This window comes from Pteronotus mesoamericanus, unplaced genomic scaffold, assembly GCF_021234165.1.
Source record: "Pteronotus mesoamericanus isolate MK-2021 breed Mesoamerican mustached bat unplaced genomic scaffold, CSHL_Meso_final scaffold_651, whole genome shotgun sequence".
Taxonomy (NCBI): Eukaryota; Metazoa; Chordata; class Mammalia; order Chiroptera; family Mormoopidae; genus Pteronotus; species Pteronotus mesoamericanus.
In genome coordinates this window covers 22,314,825-22,335,449 of record NW_026555325.1, presented here as the reverse complement: position 1 = coordinate 22,335,449, position 20,625 = coordinate 22,314,825, and the positions used below count along the sequence as shown (strand labels likewise).

The following is a 20,625-nucleotide window of genomic DNA, read 5'->3' as shown; positions in this document are numbered from 1 at the left end:
TTATCCTCAAACCTATGGAATTTATGCTTTAAGTGGTTAAATTATATAGTATGAGTTGTATCTCAAGAAAGCTGTCACAAGAAGAACAATAACAACATGTGTGTGCCCTGGTTTTCCACAACAGCATTAGATCCACAGCCCTCACTCCACAACTATGTAAAGCCATCAAGTAGTGAGTTGCAAACAGAAGCCATTATAAATGCTTTATTTGAAATTTTAGGATTTGGACCTGTTAACTTCAGTCTCTCAAGACATACAAAATTGGTGATTAGTAATCATTCTTCCCTAAGGGATAAATGTAAAGAAGCTATAGAAGGAAATTAGTCATTGTGTTAGCAATAGTCACCCTGTACCATGAGACTGCTGCCCATTGCTCTATCCCATGTTTGCTGGTTACAAACCACCTTTTGCACAAAGGGCCAAGACTAAGAAATTACCTTTAAAATCGAATTCCAAAAATACATCCTAGACAGTAATCACCTAACGTTCCCGATGCAATATAACTTTGCTCAAGGTTGATGCTGGCAAGGGAACTCTGAATCATATGTAATTATACACAAAGTAAATATCAAAATAATCCTTAGTTATTATAGAAAATTTTGCAGTTATAGAAAAGTAAACAATAAAGAAAAATATAAACCCTTATCCCTCTTATACTTAGACTTTTGTACTTTTAACCATGACCTATAGTACAAAATACATTTAAATCACCACCTAACACATAGATATAAATATAACGTTGCATTGACACAATAGTTTTGTTAGCCAGGATAGATAGCAAACCAAGGCAGGGAAGAGGAGGGAGACATGTCTCCCCCACTAACTCAGCAGTCCTGAGCCTGGTCAGATAATCTTGCCACAGGTATTACAACATTGCAAGAAGCACCATGCTAATATGGGAGGAGGGAAGCCCTTGAAATTCTGTGTATCATCTCCACTATCTGGGAAAGAAAACCTTTGAAATTGTGCCTTCATCCCAAGGCCTGGAAGGCAGGAAAGGGCCCATAAGGGCCAAAGGAAGAAGCCCATAAACACCTCTGGGTATTCACCACCCCACCCCCAGGAAAGCTGGCACTACCTTTACCCATCAATCAATGTGTAACTTCTTCAAACCCATCCCACTGACTACATAAATCCTCAGAACAAAGGACTCACTCTCTTGGCCTCTGGCCACCCAGTCTCTGGCCAGCTGGGAGCTGGCCTCCCTTGCTCTTGCCACCCCTGTTCTTGCCACCCTTGCTCTTGCCTTTCTCCCCCACCTTAGCAAGGCCCATTCCCTTCCATGAGAACACATTGCCAATAAACCCTGCTTGCACTCCAATAGACTTGATGATCTATAATTTTTTACTACATCAGCAAGAAGAAACGAGTTTCTCCCATAACAGTTCCGTTTCAGGCAATACCTATCCTTAGAGCCTATGCACATTGATTTTTTTTTTCTATTCTGCTCTAGTCTATTCATTATATCCTATCCTATTTCATTATCATAAATGTGAGTCAAGATCCACTGAAATGATTTTAGGACCTATTAAAAATGAGTCTCAAACCATATTTGAACTGTGATCTAGGAACTCACAATAAATATTTCAACATTTTTTCTTCTAGGGTTTTTCCATACTTTGTCTTCTTGAGATAGATATGGTCATAGTATATAGACAAGGTCTGTCCAGAAAGTATCCAGTCATGTAACATGAAAAACCGAGGCATTTATTGATGATGCAAAATACAAGAAACATTGTACTAGGACAGTGATGCCTCAGTGCCCTTCAAAGTAGGCACCTTAGGACCACAAACAATTCTCCCAGCATCTCTTCCACTGTTCAAAACACTGCAAAATCCTTTGTTAGAATCGTCATCAGTTGCCCCGTTGTATTCTCCTGAATCTCATCAACGGTCTGAAATCTCTTTCCCTCAAAGGTTATTTTAATTTTGGGAAAAGCCAGAAGTCACAGTGTACCACATCTGGGCTGTAGCGGGGCTGAGTCACCTGGGTGATTTGATGTTTTGCAAAAAACTCTGCATGACACGTGATGCATGAACAGGTGCATTGTCATGATGAAGCAGACAATCAACAGTTGCCCATAGCTACGAACTTCTGGATCATCCACATAGTTCAAACTTAATGTAAAATTTGATGCAGATTCACTGCGTCACTCAACTCTACTCACTCAATCATTTTGAATGCGATGGCCACACAGTACACATGCTCACTCAGTGGTGTCTACTGCCCCCACCAACTAGTACAGTGAAGTCATCATTGTTCATGCATGCGCATTTCATTCTACTCCCCTTGGCTGCCAGGTTACATCGATGCACACACTGTTCTCATTATATCAACAGTGGCTGGGCTTTTTCTGAACAGACCTCATATAATATTGATTGCTACTTTTCTCACATAATATATCATAAGTAGTTTCTTATGCTATTAAAAGGTGTACTTTACAGGCATTTTAATGGTTGCATAGCACTTCTTGATAGATATACCATCATTTGCCTAAACTATGTTGGGTAGGTAGACTGTTTTCAGTGTTGCATAATCCTAAACAGTGCTGCAGTAAACATCTTTGTGTATAATCTTTGCTTCTATTTCAGGTACCTCCTTAAGATAGATATTGGATGTTGTATAGCCAGATCAAAAGAAATAGTTATAAAGTTCTGGTTACCTAATTCTTTTTCAGAAAGGTTTATGAGTTCATATTTTTGTCAGCCAAATATTGTGATGGTCCTTTTATCCATACCCACATATTAATAATTTATAACATTTGTTGAGCAGCTAATGTGTATCAGACACTCTACTAATGCATCACATATGTTATTTCATTTAATCTGCATGATAGATGTGAAAAGGTCTGTCGGTCCTTTCCTTTCTCAGAAATGCAGGAACAGACACCGGAAGTCCAGTCACTTGCCGGTGATCTGCCTGCTGAGTCATCATTTAAATGCAGGTCCAGGGGTCTGCAGAGCCAACGTTCTTAGCTTCTCTATTACATTGCCTCTAAAGAACATTATCTTCTAGAAATTCTTGTTAATTTGGTATTTTAAATAGTGTCATATTTTCATTTCTATGTCTCTGATTTCTAATGAAAACAAGCCTGTATAAATGTAATCATTTGAATTTCACCAAGTGTGAATGTTCTTAATCATTGTCAATTTATCTATCAAAACCTTCATGTATTTCTTACTAATTATTGTAAGTAATAATTATGATTATAATTGTTAATTATAATGTAGATAATGATTTTTATAAATAATACTGACTTAATATATAAGTATTAAATATTCTGACACTTGTGTTTATTGCAAATATTTTGCTAGATTTTTTCTCTTGGTCTGAATACCAAAAATATTACAAATGAGTTTGGAGTTTTTTGTATATATTCAAATCTGTTTATTTCCATTTTTTCCTCCATTGCTTTTAGGCCAGAAAGTTCATCATGTTAATAGTAGTTAAATGTTTGCTGGTATATTTTTGTTTTGTTTTATAGGTTGCCTCTTTTTCTGACAGCATAGTACATCAATGTTATATGGTTTGGGTTGTCAATGACTGCTTAATCCTTTTCCCTAATCCCAGCTAATTGTGTAGCATTATTTATTGCATTTATTTCCATTTGTTCAAAACAATATAGGATGCTTCCTTTATCATATATGAAGTATGTGTATATATAAGATTTACTCTTATATAGCTACCACACTGATCTAAATACTATAATTTTGCCATATTTAAAAAAACCTAATAGGACAAGTTATCTTTTATTGTATGCCTTTATGATATTTTTAGCTATTCTTGTCCATACTCCTAGACAAGCTAGAATTATTTAGTCAATTTCCAATCAAAACAATTAAATAAAAATTCTGATGAGAATCTGACAATATTTTGAGGAGAATTCACATCTTTTTATTAATCCTCTAATTCAAGAATATGGTATGATATATCTCTCCATTTATTCAAATCTCCTTTTAGATCTCTCAGTGAAGTTTTCATAGCAGTTTTCTTTCATACTGCCATTGAGGTGGCAGGTTTTTCTTGATATTCTCACCGATATGGAGGAAAGCTATTGTTTTGGGAGTTTTTATATACTTATTTCATAGGCATCCATCTTACTAAAAGCCCTTATTACCTCTTAGAGTTTTTCACCAAATTTTCTTATGTTTCCTAATGAGACAATTATAATTTGCAAATAACAGTTCATGCTTGACTGCATATGGTAGAACTGCCAGAACCACAGTAAACACCAAGAATTATAAACACCACCCTAGACTCGATCTATACTTTAATGGGCCTGTCTGCAGGCTTTCACTGTTATACTATTTTTACCTATGATGTCGCCTCATTGTTTAAGATATATCATTGTATAACTAGCTTATTAAGAATTTTTATTGAGGAATAGGTTCTGGATTTTCTACAACTTGTTTCCAGCATCTATTGAAATTATCATAAAGCTTTTCCCCGTAAACCTATTATCATGTGATATAATACATTAATAGATGTCGTGTTAAACGATCTTTATATTCTCATAAAATCTAGTTGCTCATTGTAGATTATTATTTTACTATCCAACTGAATTAGATTTGTTAGAATTTTATTTGGAAATGCTTATATCTCTGTTCATAGAGTTAATTTTTTTATGCCATATTGTCAGATTATTTTTTACCACATGAGCTTCATAAAATGAACCCAGTGGCTCTCTGCCTTTGTGTTTTGAAATTAGGACTCAGTAGGACTCAGTCTGGGGAATCATCTTTCCCTGAAGGTTTGAAGAAGCTACCAGCAAAAGCATGTGATATTAGAACCCTCTTCAGAGATCATTCTTTGATAAAAAGGATTTGGTGCAGTAGTTATTGGCCTAAAGCCAAGAGACAACTTGTCTGGTTTTGAATTCCATTCAGTTATTTAATATGCCTTTGGAAGTTCACTTAACTTTTTTTCATCTGATTTTTTCATCTGATACTGTTGAACCTACCATACAATATGAGGATTACATAAGACAATTAATTAAAAGCTTTCAGCATGATACATGATGTATGTTTTTAAAAATTAGCTATTTATTGTTAATTTTTAGTTTTCTTAAAGGTAATGGCGCATTTTGGTGTTTCTACATCTCCATATAATAATTATTCTAATTTTTCAATAAAGTTATCTATTTCATTTGCATTTTCAAATGTATATATAAAATTGTAAATACTATTATCTTTTTAAATCTCCTTATCTTATTTTGATTACTTTTCTTATTTAGATTTTTACAAAAACTGATGTATGTTATTGGTTTTCTGCTTCCCCTTTTATACCTTCTACTCTCATTGCTTGAGATACATTTATTAATACTACTACATTTTCTATTCACGTTTTCTTGTAGTTATATTTTTGCTGATTTTATAATCTTGTCCATCTTTTCTTTTAAAAAGCAGAATACATTTATAATAATGCACAAATGTTTTTTACTCTACTTAGCGTTTTACTCATACCCTTTGTAATATTGCTCTTATTATTTTTTTAAGTTTTGTTTAATGTTTATTGTGTAGCACATTTGTTGTGTTTTAGATTTTATTTATTTATTTTTAGAGAGGGGGAAGGGAGGGAGGAAGAGGTAGAGAGAAACATCAGTGTGTGCTTGCCTTTCGTGCACCCGCTACTGGAGACCTGGCCCACAACCCAGGCATGTGCCTTGACTGGGAATTGAATTGGCGACCTTTTGGTTCGCTGGCCAGCACTCAATCCACTGAGCCACACCAGTCTGGGCAGTTGATGTTGCTTTTTAATTTGCATGTCCTGGGATAAGTGTTTCTTATTTCCTAATTGGGTTATGTTTCAAACATACAAAAAAGTATAGGGACAATATACTTTGAATACATTTTCATGTCTAATATTAATGATTTGTGGCCAGAGAATGGAATCTAAATAGGTACTTTTATTTATAGAAGTTTTTATAGTGACTAGTATAGGATTAAAGTTTTAAGGTGAGTTCTCCATTGTGTAGTACAAAATTTGTCAAAAGTTTATAAACATCTAATAAGTTGAGTTAATAGCCATTACTTTTTTTCTGCTTACTTGAAATGTCGAGAATGAGAGCCGAGCCCTGACTGGTGTGGTTCAGTTGGATGGTGTTGGCCTGCAAAGCAAAACATCACTGGTTTGATTCCCAGTCAGAGTACATGCCTGGATTGTGGGGTGCGGTCCCCAGTCAGGGCACTTATGAGAGGCAATGGATTGGTGTTTCCTCTCACATTGATATTTCTCTCTCTCCCTCCTTTCACCTCTCTCTAAAAAAAAAAAAAGTGAATAAATAAAATCTTTTTTTATATTGGTATAATTGTGTTTTTGTCTCATTCCTAACAGTTTATCTTTTTTTAAGATATATTTATTAATGTTGCCACTATTTTGTTTTATAATTTCTGAAGTTATTTGCCCTTTTCTCATGCTTTGGAAGTTCATCAGGATTTTCCTAGAGACTTTATGGTCAGCTCCTCAATGGAATTTTTTATAGGAGGAGAAATCCAATTTGGAGTGTAAAGTTTTGCTAGGGTCTTCAGACTGTTAGCTTCATGATTGCTTGTACCTGCCTTTTTGTTTAGATGTTTTATGAAGAGTCCAACTACCACTGTGCCCTAATGCTCAACCACCGAAAGTCGCCTTTTACTGGGACATGGAATTTTACTTCCTGCACTGAACGCCACACTCTGTCTCTCTGTCAGAAATACTCAGGTAGAGATATTATCTAGATAACTATGGTACTTCATGATGTTAGATATGTATAGTATTTTCTACAAAAATCTTATAAATGAATTAATATTAATTTTTAATTGTATAGCTTTCTTAAAATTTCAACATGACTAAATTCATATTGGCTCAGTGAGTCAGATTATCTCGAGTGGAATGTGATTTTTTTCAAGTATTATTGCCATACTTAATTAAATAAAAAAATTAAGTATCAGATGGAATTTCTTAATTGGAGATGTCTGATGATAATAAGTTATAGTTGAATTTTATTCTCCTTTCTACTCCAGAATTTTTCAGATTTTACTTTCTCTCATGGGAAAAAGAGGATGAAAACTTAATGTTTTTAATTTAGTTCAGTATAAGCATTCACAGTTAAATTTAACACTAAAAAAAGGATGTGAAACATTTGTAAATGGATCACTATGACTTTCTATAAGCCAAATAAAACTAAAATTATACTTAAAAATACAAATCACTTGTACTTTTAAAATGTATTGTTTTCACTGATCACAATAAGTTTTTAACAAATACGTTTTCTTAAAAACTTCTTAGTGAGAATCTCAAGTAGATGATATATGTACTTCTGAAGAACTTTTTGCTGAATTAATCTTTGCTCATTTGTTTCATACTTTTTAATAACTGCCCTATTTAGGAAAGTACTATAAAGCAATAATTTAAACATATCCTCTTGTGGGTGGTTTTGTACATTTTTTCATGGGAACTCCCTCAGATGAAAACTCTGTAATGGAACTCCTCTTGTTGAAGCAGTTCAAACAATGGAAGTATTTGCCAGCAACTTGAAATGGTAATCTTTTCACAGCCTACTTTTAGTTACATCACATCAACTAAACAGAATATTTTTTCCAATTTTAGAAAACAAATGTTGGGGCCCATACCATTTTACCTAAGGTATACAGGGAGACATACCTAGTTCTCCCATCCAAAATCTAACATAAATGAATAGATAAGTATATAATATCTAAAGTACATTATACTGAGGAAAATTCTTAAATGTTCTATGACTTGTGTAGTTTTTGTTTTTTCTTCTTTTACACACAGAAATTGAAGGCAGCCAGACCTTACAGAATACTTCAGAAACTGTAAAATATCTAAATAATCTGTACAAAATAATCCTGAAGACTCTGACTTGGACCGAGGCTCTGAGGGAATGCCAGAAAGACCAAATGCACCTGGTGAGCATCGCAGACCCCTACCAGCAGGCGTTCCTGACTGTGCAGGCGGTCCTTCGAAACTCTTCCTTGTGGATTGGACTCTCCAGCCAAGATGTAAGTTTTCAGTCCCAATGGCCAGGGTTGGATGATGGGATGTGACATGTTTTTTTCTTTTTATTGTGCACAGCATCTCTCATATCAGACTAAAAGAAACCAGAGGTCACAAAACCTTGCTCCAGTGAAGGAATTTCATGAAATATGTAATTTTTAGTGGCAATCATCTTTCCACTGTTTAAAGATCTGGTGCTTTATTGTTGAGATTAAAAAAAAAATTCTAGTGGACATGTAGCCAATCTCTTTTTCTGTATTGCAATCAAAGACTGGGCTGTAATCAGGAGCTGCCATGCCTCCTCAGCCAACAAGGAAAAGAGAGGAAGGGAAGAATTTAAAAATCAGATGGGGTTGGGTATGTAGAAACACTATAGATGGTGTTGAAGAGTCTTCTGTATCACTTTCAGAATCAGCAGAGTGAAATTAAGCCACCATAAGAAAGCATTAAAATAGTGTCTCTCCACATCTCGAGCCCTATCCTGAACAGATGTTTTACGTGCCTCCATGCATTTCATAGCCCAGCAAGGAATGCTAGTCTCCTATTAATTCCCCACTCTAAACTATATACAGGTAGCACAAATGGGAATATTTATGCTGCTGAAGCTTTCGGTCAGAATTAATAGGGACTTTTAAAAAATAAAGCAGTAATATTCTTCTCAGTGTTACAGGCCATTTTGCCTCTTTTCTAGGTTTTCTGTGTAATACTCTGATACTCTACCCACCAAAATGTATTAAAGGATAAGATATAGCGGTGGAATATAAGGCTGCATACGTTATGTAGTTCACAGAGGGCACCATCTACCAAGTTGGTAATGTGAAGTTTGCCCCCTACATCTACACCATGCATGACTGGTGAAGCCCTAGTTAATAAATGTCACCTAGACCAGTATTCCTAATTCACTCTGAGAAAGAGGGCAGCTGACAGAGTGGGAGAGAGGAGTGAGCCCATTTCCTTGTGAAGCAGACAAAAGTCATGCAACGCTGTCAGTATACCAAGATGGTTTTAGGGCCACATGGAGAAAATGTGCTAGAAGACAATTTAGTCCTAGCACAAACCCAGAGCTGAAGTGGAGAACAGAATCAGAAGTAACCATTATCTTTGACAAACTTTGGATTTATTACCACTAGCCCTTACCAGGAGCTCAATTAAAAGAAGGAGTATTTAGAAATTGCTGAAGAATAGTTTCTCCAAGACTCAGGATATTTTAAAAGGTACCCCCAAGTCAAGCCAGACCATCAGCTTGAACTGCTTCCCCAGACTTCACAGTATCAGTTTCTTCACAACATTGTTTTTACTTACTTTCTCTTTGGTTTTTGTTATCATGTGAAACCCATCATTCTGTCTCTGGTGAGGGTAATAGTAAGTTATTATATTTCTTAGTTTCAATCACATTAAGCCTCTTGAAACAAAAGCAATATTGTCAATGTAGACAATGTGTAAAGTTATAGTAAATTAAAATAAAATATTTAAATAAGCTGTACACCCAGTACCCAGTGATAAATACAGTTTAATAATTGGGTGTATATCTTTCAAGTTATTTTGTCTATGTGCACATATTTATTTTTAAGATAATTGGGATCATATTCTTTTATAGCTTTTTTCCCCACTTAATGATTTGGGTCTTCTCATCTTATTTTTCAGTCTTCACCTATATTTCTCTTTTTTCCTGTTACTTTTTATTTTAAAAAATTCTATGTATCTCCGTAAGTTGCCTTAAATCTTTGGGACATGACAATGTATAAATAAATAAAACTTTACATTGAAAGGTATCGAAAAATTTTAAACATGATATCAGCAATATCAGCTTTTTGGTTAATAAAAATTTCACTGGGTAGAAGGTCGGGGAAGAAGTGAGCAATCTAGAGATAGGAGACTAGTCAGTCATTCAGAAAATGATGTTAGCCTGAACGAAGGCATATTTACAATGTCCACAATGTGCAGTACTGGGATATATAAAATCCAGAGTATGAGTGCGGCAGTAGGTCACTCAAGTATATAGAAGTAGAGGAAGTCAAGAAAGCTTGGGAACTGGGTGAATCATCCATGTGACATAGACATCCCTAAATCAGTAGTAGGACCGGGGCGGAGCAAGACATGGAGCATCTCCCTAGTGAACGTGAGGGAGGAGCAAGTAGACCAGATTCTTAGTGACTGTCAGAGAGGCAAGACATCTGGAATTTGCAGTGATAAGAAGGGCATAAACCTCAAGAGAAATGACTGAAGGAGGTAAAAATACCCACTACCCCATTTGCGTAGCCCTATGATATTTGACAATGGGAAAACAAACAGCCTTCCCTTGTGGGTGATGAAAGGAAATTATTCTCTTGGAAAAGACAGGTTTTAATTTAGGTCGAGAATTCAGCAAAGACATGTGTAGTCTTAATAAAGAGATTTAGTATTCAGTAAAGAAATGGCGGGTGTAGGAAGATTTATCTATGAGAAATATAAGTTGCAGAGACCCAGCGACCCGGGTTAGTTGGGAGTGCAGCAAAGGGGACAGAATCCAGGGTAATCCGGAGAACAGGCAACGTCACATGGCCAAAGGACCACATATGAAGCCACGTGGTCTGGAGATTCACCAGGCACAAGTTACAAGTGGAACTCTGGTGGAGAACAGCTCAGAATGAAAACACTCGTGGTGTTGAGGCCTGACCATGTTTGCTATTTATGGTTCACTAAGGGGACTGTGTGGCCTTTGCCCAATATTCCAAGTAAATCAGTGATACAAAACTACCTTAGGAATCAGGAAAGCTTCGCTCCGTGAGTCACTGTGGAAGGCCTGGGGCTCTGGCAGCACTGTGGAGAAGCTTGACAGGACCAAACCCCACAATCTACCTTCCAGACTTCTGTACCCACGCTGCAAAGCCTCCTCAAGATAAGTGGGTGGGCAGGCCCTTGTCAGGATGTAATGAAAGATGTTGACAGACTTTGAGCACACAGTAGAACATAATGATAAGGAAGCACGTCCCCACAGACAAGTGTGAAAGCAGTGGTGTGACATCCACATGGTCTGAAGGTTAGGAGGAAGGGAGCGAGCAGTTATGTAGCTTTCTGTGTGTACCAGCTAGCCACTGAGTTATGTGTTTTACACATGTTATACCATTAGTTCCCACCGTGAAATTAGGTGTCACATCCATTTAATGGCTTAGGGGATGAAAATTGGTGAGGTAAACTCACAATCAAGAACTCATAAGTGACCAAACCAGGACTCAAAACTAAGTGTGTTAAGCTCCAAAGCCCATGTTCTCTTCACGACTACATGCTGCTTCTAACTTTATCAGTACTTACAGTGGTCCTCACTGCATCTTAGCTTTCTGATTTTTAACAACCAATGATGCTGATAATGTGTGAGACAGCATAGTGTAGTAAATCAGACCATGGATGCTAGGGTGTGACAGCCTGGATTAGAATCCCAGCACTGCAGTTTATATTCTATGTGACTGTGCACACTACCTGCCTTCATTTTCCTCATCTGTAAAATGGGTACAATAGTACCTCTTTCATATGGTTGTTATGTGCTAAGTTAGTATTTCTAAATATTAACTTATTTAGGACAGTCCCTGGCATGTAGTAAGTGCTATGTAAGGGTATATTAAATATAAGGTAAAATTAAAAGTCATTATATTGACCATGAGGGCCAAAGCTAAGGGATAACATGAAGTATTGCCACTTGAAATGTATTTCTGCTCCTTGCAGGATGAACTCAACTTTGGTTGGTCAGATGGGAAACATCTTAAGTTTAGTCGCTGGGCTGAAAATAATGAGCTTCTTGAGAACTGTGTGTTTTTAGACACTGATGGATTCTGGAAAACATCTGATTGTGATGCTAATCAACCGGGTGCAATTTGCTACTATCCAGGAAGTATGCTAAATTCGAATACTTTATTTCTTAAATTACTATCTAGTCTCATAAGTAGTGGAATTTGAGCGGAGCAGTTTTGTAAAATCATAAAGAAATTATAATTATGTCCTTTTAACTACAAAATTTGTGATAATTTGTATCCAACTAGAATTATATATTAAGTATTTTGTCATTAATTTGTTATTTTAGACATGTTTTATCTTTTTCAGTTGACAATGGTAATTGACGTTGTAGTTTTAAGTCCCCATTAGCCTAATTTTGTGTCTAATTTCTGTTTATATTCTTATCAAAAATCTTATATTTGTGGGAATTCTTTTCTAATTATTACCATCCACTAAAATTTCTTCTATGAGTCATTGTTAAGATTCATTTGTTTATAAGGAACAGCATCCAGCTCAACCTAGCTTAAAATAAAACAGAATTTTAGATTCTCAAAAATGGGTATAGGGCTAAGCCTCATGAGGAATGAGAACCAGAAACTGGTACTGTCTCCTGCCTGTCCTTTCTGTGGATCTGCACTCCCCTCTTTATTTACTTTCTGCTTCTCTCTGCACGCGGTGAAACATGGCGGCTCTGCACCTTTCACTTAAAACCTTCACCGGAGGTGAATTGGCTGTCTCTGAATTCCACTTTTCAATTTCTTAAAGAGAAGCTGAAGGACTCAGCTTGAGTGAGGTATGCAATTTCTAGCTCAGTCAGAGGAAAGTGGTTTTACAACTGCTAGAGGTCCACATTTGTGGGTTTGGGGTAAGAAGAAGATACTACTTCACAGAAAAAGAAACTAGTCGTGGGCAGTGAGAGACATGGAATGGTCTCTACTACGTATCAAAGCTGCCGATTGGCTTTGAGTAGAGTATATCGATACTTGCATCTTCATGAATGCATGACCTTTTCACAAAATGAAAAAAAAACACAGATTTTCTAGATGTCAGATTTTAAACTATTTCTGTTTGCTTTGGTGAAAGCAATAAGTTATTTAGTATATCACATATTTCATTAAAATGTTCCTTTAAAACCAAAGAAGCTATCATTAACCAGGCACATAAAGGTGAATTCTGAGAGTTACAGTTCGGTGCCTGTTATTGTGTTTGTATAGTTTCTCTGAGGTGGCCTCTTATTTGAAGTTTGGAGATACAGGAAGACAAAAGCTACATTTAACTTAATAGCACCTCATTTTTTACATTCTTCCACTCTGCTGCAAGGGAAAGAAAATTACTGTGTTAAATAATTCCTTTCCACCCTGACCAGTGTGGCTTAGTGGGTTGGGAGTCATCCTGCAGACTGAAGGGTTGCCTGCTGGATTCCCGGTCAGAGTACGTGCCTGGGTTGTGGCGATTCCCTGTTGCTGGCATGCGAGAGGCAGCCAGCCAATCAATGTATCTCTCTCACTCAATGTTTCTCTCCCTCTCTTTCTCTCTCCCTTCCACTCTCTCTAAAAATAAACGAATAAAATCTTTTAAAAATTTTTTTTAAATAAGTTTTTTCCTACAGAAAACCAATTAAGAGGTCACATTATATTGAGTATAAAAAGAACAAGCATCACCAGGCTATTATTTCTTGGTTCCCTGAAAATTTTCTACTAATCAAGTCTAATTGCTATAAACAGAATTTAACACTTACAGCTAAAATTAGTATTTATACCATTAATTCTTTTTTCTAGATGAGACTGAAAGAGAGGTCAAACCGGTTATCAGTGTTCGATGTCCATCTCCTGTTTTAAATACTCCATGGATACCATATCAGAACTATTGCTACAATTTCATGATAGCAAAGAATAGATTTATGCCAGTAACACAAGATGATGTTCATTCTAGTTGCCAAAAACTGAGTAAGTATATTATATGGCCATTACACATTGCATTGTGCTCATTTTGAAATATCTTGCTGAGTGTGTTTTAAATATTTCTAATTAGCACTAGTAACAAGATCTCAAAAATATTCTCCTAATTTATATATATTTTCAACAACGAAGTATTAAAATTTGTGTTTAGTTAAAATGGAGGGTATAGGAGTTACCTCTTTCTTTACCCATGCATTAGAGAACTGGTCTGTCTTTACATGTGTAAATAAAATGGGTTCTATAATAGTTAAAAAGGAAAAGAAATGACAGTAGATAGGAAGAACTGGGTGTTAAATCAAGCTAGGCTGTTGGCAAAATGAAAATAAGTTAATTTGGCCCTAGCCAGGTAGCTCAGTTTGTTAGAGCTCATGTGCCAAAGTTGTGGGTTTGATCCCCAGTCAGGGCACGTCCCAAGAACACTTTTTTAAGAAATGGATTTGCCATCCTCCATTCGCAGGACTGTCTTGGTGGCTTTGTTTCCTGGGACAAGACCCACAACTGTGCCTATCCTATTGACCCTTATTTTTTAATTCAGAGAATTTATTTTAAAATATAATATATGAAGCTTTCTTCAATTTGTCCTCAGTTCTCAATTTCACAAAGGAAAAAATATATCATTTGAATAAAGTGGACAGGGACTCAAAAAAAATTTAATTTGAATGATCAAAAGCTTAGACAAGCCACAAAGAAGCAGTCTGCTTTAAAAAAAAATACATACTTTGAAGACTCTTCAGATATTTCCTCTGAGATCCTCTGAGGATTTGTAATTTCTGAACAGTGGACCTATGAATTTTGTGGAAACTTCCTATAGAACATATCCAGCCATTATCCCTCAAAATGTGCTCTCTAGAACTCTAGTATTGAGATGTTCTACAAAAAAAGGATCTTTAGAAAAAGAGCAAAATTAAGCAACACTACACACCATCGCTTCATGTTAGTGATGATCAGTTGTGCGTTTGCATATGTTTTAAGAAATACTGGCATAAATGAATCAAATGAACTTCATTTGTTTATCTGGTGTTTTCAAAGTTTTTATCCATGTAGCTCTTCTCTGGGTAACCCCTACTAATTTCCAGAGGAACACACTATGGGGAATATCAAACTTCTTTAATCCTAATATAAGAGTGACGCTAAGAAAAAAGAAGATCTGCCTTATAGCCCATCCAAGAGGTTTTATTTATTATAGTCTCTGACAACGTATCATTAATGTAGGTAGATTTGTGCCAACTTAAAATAAACTTTAAATGGGGAAAAATGAAGTGAATCAGTTCTAAATTCTCTACTCAGCTACTAGCTTGTCACTCTTCTGTAAGACCCAGTTTCACATCAGAATGTTTAAAGATCTCTTAACCTATTCATTTTAGTACAATGAGACAGTTTTGATTAACATGTCTTTCTTACTTTCTGCTATTGTTTAAGTTTGGGAGTGTATTAAACTGGGAAATAAAATGTTCTAAATTAAACAAAATAAAGTGTTATAGATAAATAATTGTTAAAATGATTGACTTTTTTGTTTAACAGATCCAAAATCACATATGCTGAGTATTCGTGATGAAAAAGAGAATAACTTTGTTCTAGAGCAACTTCTACACCTTAATTATATGGCGTCATGGGTAATGTTAGGTGTAATTTATGAAAGTAAGTTGTAAATATTATGTTTTTCTCTATATTTATACCTCATTATAAACTACTTGTTTATCAAGCTATAAAAGTATAAAAGTATAGTTCTTTAAAGTAGATGTTTATTAATATACAAAATTATAATTATACACTTAGCATAACATGGAAATACCAAGACAGTTTTTGTGTCTCTGTTCTGCTATTAAAATCTCTTTACCATCAAGCTTAGAGTTAAATGGTGGAAATAATTTTGTTTTTCTACCCTCCCTCCCAGCAGTTCAAGACTAACTAAAAAATTATCACATCCCCATATAAATCTTCAATACTTATTTTGTATCTGTACTATGTTTATAGGATGAGAACAGAATTATACTTCTTCAAATGTTGCACCTTTGGATTTATAGCACAAATCTTTTTGATTATAGCCATCCCAGTGGACCTAAAGTGGCATATCATTGAGGTTTTAATTTTATTTCCCTGATGATTGACGCTATTAAGCATTATTTCATGTACTCATTGGTAATTTGTATGTCATTTTTAGAGGAATCTTTATTCAGATCCTTTGCCCATTTTTTAAATTATTTGTCTTTTTTTATTGTTGAATTCTAAGCATTCTATATGTGTTCTGGATATAAGTCCCTTATCAAAGAAATGTCTTGCAAGTATTTTCTCCTATCACTTACTTGATAGTATAATTCATAATACTTACTCGATAATTTGGAGCACAAAACTTTTAATTCTAATGAAGTCCAATTCATCTATTTTTTTTTCTTTTATCACTTGTGCATATCTAAGAAGTCCTTGCCTACCCCAGGGTCATGCAGATGTACTCCTATGTTCCCTTCTAAGAGTTTTATAGTTTTAGCTCTTACATTTAGATCTATGATCTGTTTTGAATTAATTTTGTATAGGGTGAAAGGAATGGGTCCAACTTCATTTTTTTTTTTTTTTTTAATGTAAAGATTCCTGTTCTCTCAGAAGCTATTCTTTAACCATTGAACTGTCTTGGCACCCTTGTCAAAAATTAACTGACATAAACGTGCACAATTGTATATGGTTCAGGTCAAGAGAAGAGATTTCTATCACTAGTTTTATAATACATTTTTTAAAGAGATTTTATTTATTTATTTTTAGAGACGAGGAAGGGAGGGAGAAAGGGAGAGAAATATCAGTGTGTGGTTGCTTCTCATGCGCCCCCTACTGGGGACCAGGCCTGCAACCCAGACATGTGCCCTGACCAGGAATCAAACTGGTGACCCTTTGCCTCACAGTTCGGTGCTCAATACACTGAGCCACACCAGCCAGGGCCTATAATACATTATTTTTAATAAAATAGTTACTTTTTTTCATTGTAATTAAATATATATGTAAAAGAAATGACTATTTGATGAAAGATAACAAAATGTAAAGTTATTGCACAATGGTAGAATTATAGATAAGTTTTGACTTTCATGTTTATAATTTGTACTTTCCAAATTAAAAATAAGCATTAGAAAAAGAATTATTTTAGAGGAATACACATAATTGTACAATCTTTTAGGAAATGGAGAAAGAAGAAAGAAAAATGGAGATTGAAATATTAATCTCATAACTGTAATTCAAGTGTTGATTTACTCTCTAAGCAGAGAAAACAATGTTTCTTCTCTAGATAATTCTCTCATGTGGTCTGATAAGACAATGCTATCATACACGCACTGGAGAGAAGGAAGACCAACTGTAAAAAATGGACAGTTTTTTGCTGGCTTGAGTACTGATGGCTTCTGGGATATTCAACCCTTTAATGTTCTTAAAGAAATACTTGACTTTCATCAGCACAGCATTCTTGCTTGTAAAATTGAAATGGGTAAGTATGCTAATATAAAAAGTTTCCACTCCAGGGAAAGAGAATATGAAGACATAGCTTCACTAGTAGAAATCTTGCAACTGCATTTTCTAAGAGTCTCCTTTACATTCAGCCCTATGGGAGGTGCTACAGAAGTTACAAAGGAGGGAAGAGACACCACCCCGGTGTATGGTCTTGAGCTTGATGAGTAAAATGTAGCCAGGGAGACAGCACTAACTTCATCACTGTTTTATGTAGATTATTCTTAGCTTACTTAGGAAGTCAAAATATATCAATGAAAACAAGGAATTCACGGAGCAGGTAAAACTTGGCTGCTACTTCAAGGATGGATATACAACTTTTATAAATAAGAAAATGTGTTTAGGTAGAGTTTTGACATTGCAGGCTAAAAATGATTCTCTCTCAACTTTGCCTAATTCCTTTAAAAAATCTATTTTTAAATGCATGTCAGTTTTGAATTCTTCACAGCTTAAAAACTATTAAGTTTTACGGCCACTCTGCTGAAAGCCTTCTGCTAACATGGGTCCTCTCACAGTCATATCCAGGCCGATCTTCTTCCTTCATGGAGCTACACGTAGTTCCCCAAAGCATCGTTTCCATCAACAATCTCCAGGGATTTCCTGTTGTCAGTTACGTTGAGTGCATGTTAAGCTTTTGAGGCTCTTTAGAAACCACTTTCTGTTCTAAAATTCTAGGCTTTCTCCCAGCCCCCGTTTTCCTCCATTCTTGGCTCAGAGAAGATGTTTGCTGCCAGACTCATCTCTTAATTGTCCCATGGACAGTATGTGCCCATCTTCATTCATACCTTTATTTGTGGTTTTTCCAGGCCAAGAAGGCTTTCGCCTTCTTTCTATATTTATGTAGCTTTAATAAACTTTTTATTTAAAAATAGTTTTAGATCCACAGAAAAGTTGCGAAGATGGTGCATAGAATTCCCATATATTATCATAACCAGTTTTCCCTATTGTTGACTTCTTACATCAATACAGTATATTTGTCACAATTAATAAACCAATATTGATGTTGTCATTAACTAAGTCCATATATTATTCTGATTTTCTTAGTTTTTACTTAATGTCATTTTTCTGATTGGGGTTCCATTCAAGATACCATGTTACATTTGGTCTTCATGTCTCCTTAGGTGCCTCTTGTTTATGACAAGTTTCTCAGACTTTTCTTGCTTTAAGTGACCTTGACAGATTTGAGGAGCACTGGTCATATATTTTGTAGAATGTCCATCAGTTTGGGACATTCTTTTCTCATGATTAAACTGGGATTATAGGTTTGGAGTTTAGGGAACAACCACAAAGGCAGTGTCATCCTCATCACATCCTATGAAGAGGATGCTGTCAACATGATTATCGCTATTCATGTTGACCTTGATCACCTGGTGCCAGGTAATGCTGTCAGGTTTTTCACTGCGAAGTGATTCCTTTTTCCCCTTTCCATTGCAGGCTTGGTAAGGAAGTCACTGTACTCAGTCCACACTCACGCAGTGGAGAGTTACTGTCCACCTTCCTGAAGGGGGGAGTAGCTACATAAATTATTTGGAATTCTACCACACAGGAGGTTTATCTATTCTCCCCCATTTTAAAATTCATAGAGTCATTTAATAAATCAGTCAGAGAAAGATAAATATGTCTTTGCTTATATCTGGAATTCAAAGAACAATATAAACAAACAAAACAAAGCAGAAACTGACTCATAGATACAGAGAACCGACCGATGGCTGCCAGAGGGGAGGGGATTGGGGATCCGGGTGAAAAGGTGAAGGATGAGAAGTACAGGTTGGGAGTCACAAAACAGCCATGAGGAATACAGTCAATAATATTTTAATAACTATGTGTGGTGCCCGGTGGGGACTCAGAATATCGGAAGGACCACTTTGTAAAGTATATGATTGTCTAACCACTATGCTGTATACCTAAAACTAATTCAAAAATAATATTGAATGTGCACTGTAATTTAAAAAATTATCCAGTCATTCATTTATATCAGTATGGGCTCATGGTTATTTTTTTCATACTCGGAATATAATCAGATATACTGCATTGTTTATATTTTGCCCACATTGGGAACTCTTTCCCTTGGCTTCTGTGTCCTTTCAAAATATCCTCACATTGTGGTTTTATTATTGTTATTTGTTTGTTTTTAGCTCACTTTCTGGTTACCATATTTCTTTTTAGTCCTAATTTTAACTAACCTGACCCCTGGATACCTAATTGTTTAAGCAGGCTTTCTGACTCCCTTAATTCAGAGGAATCTCTCCTTCTCTAGTCAGGTACACATAGTCCAGTGGGTGATTATTTTTCCCATATTTCAGGTGTTATTGTTTTCTGTCCACAAGTAATATGTGAGCTCCTTAAATGAAAGATGATACTTATGCCTCATTTTAATCAGCTGGACTACTATAATATTTAAGAGCCTGTTAAACGTGCCATGGCAATAAGAAAAATAAAGTATGCAGTTGGCCTTACTTCTTAATAAGAAACCCAGTTTTATTTAACTCTTGAAATGATTGTATGACCCAAAATATGTATTTTAAATAATTTAAATTTAATCATTAACACTTCATTTAAATATTATAGTTGACTACAAGGAAGAATATAATACTACTCTGCCACAGTTTATTCCATATGGAGATGGTATTTACAGTGTTATTCAAAAAACAGTAACGTGGTATGAAGCAATAAACCTGTGTTCCCAAAGTGGAGGTTATCTGGCAAGTGTTCATGACCAAAATGACCAGCTCTTCCTGGAAGATATTGTAAAACGGGATGGATTTCCATTATGGGTTGGGCTCTCAAGTCATGATGTGAGTATTGTTGTGTTTTCCAGAAATTTTCCAAATATGTTAGAGGTTTGAAAATTTGAGCATAATATGTTAATTCAAACTATAACATCAGATAAGCCCTAGGGCAATTCGCATAGCATAGGGCTTTCTTATCTTTTCACAACATAGGACAAATAGAAAATGATGTTTGTAGAGTGCACTGCAGCAATTGGCCAGGACTACAGCCGCCCCAAACGCTGCCAGGGCCCAGGAGATGACTGACTCAGCACCTCTGTAATCTGTCTGGGGGGAGGCCGATCGAAAAGCTGGTGAAGGGGAATAATAGCACAGAATCAGACAGACCTGAGTTCCAGAAGTTGTGGTGGAGCTTCCATTTATATGTCGGGTGATCATGCGCAAGTTATCCGCCATTTGCAAGCTTATTTCCTCATCTATAAAATTTCATAGTGATAATATTTTCCTTAATCTAGGATTATAGTGAAAAGTAACATAAAAATTGATATAAGGTGCCAAGTAAAATTCATAACGTTAGGACTAATAAAGGTATATTTTCTTTCAACTTTCCCCCTAGAAAGTAGCACTATTTAAGAGTAATTTGCTGTTAAACACATCTTTTGTGCCACTATCTGAGTCCTATTAATTAGTATTTTTGTGTACCTATAATAAT

At 35.6% G+C, this 20,625-nt stretch overlaps 1 protein-coding gene across 2 annotated transcripts in view; it reads left to right on the top strand.

Annotated features, from left to right (window-relative positions):
- Positions 1 to 20,625, top strand: part of LY75 (lymphocyte antigen 75) — a 138,429-nt gene that overhangs the window by 58,674 nt on the left and 59,130 nt on the right. For both annotated transcript variants that reach the window (XM_054562735.1, XM_054562737.1), the window contains exons 24-30: positions 6,571 to 6,700; positions 7,775 to 8,001; positions 11,696 to 11,861; positions 13,522 to 13,689; positions 15,223 to 15,339; positions 16,970 to 17,164; positions 19,753 to 19,979. In XM_054562735.1, coding sequence (XP_054418710.1) covers positions 6,571 to 6,700; positions 7,775 to 8,001; positions 11,696 to 11,861; positions 13,522 to 13,689; positions 15,223 to 15,339; positions 16,970 to 17,164; positions 19,753 to 19,979 — 1,230 coding nt within the window. The remainder of the gene's footprint in view (positions 1 to 6,570; positions 6,701 to 7,774; positions 8,002 to 11,695; positions 11,862 to 13,521; positions 13,690 to 15,222; positions 15,340 to 16,969; positions 17,165 to 19,752; positions 19,980 to 20,625) is intronic.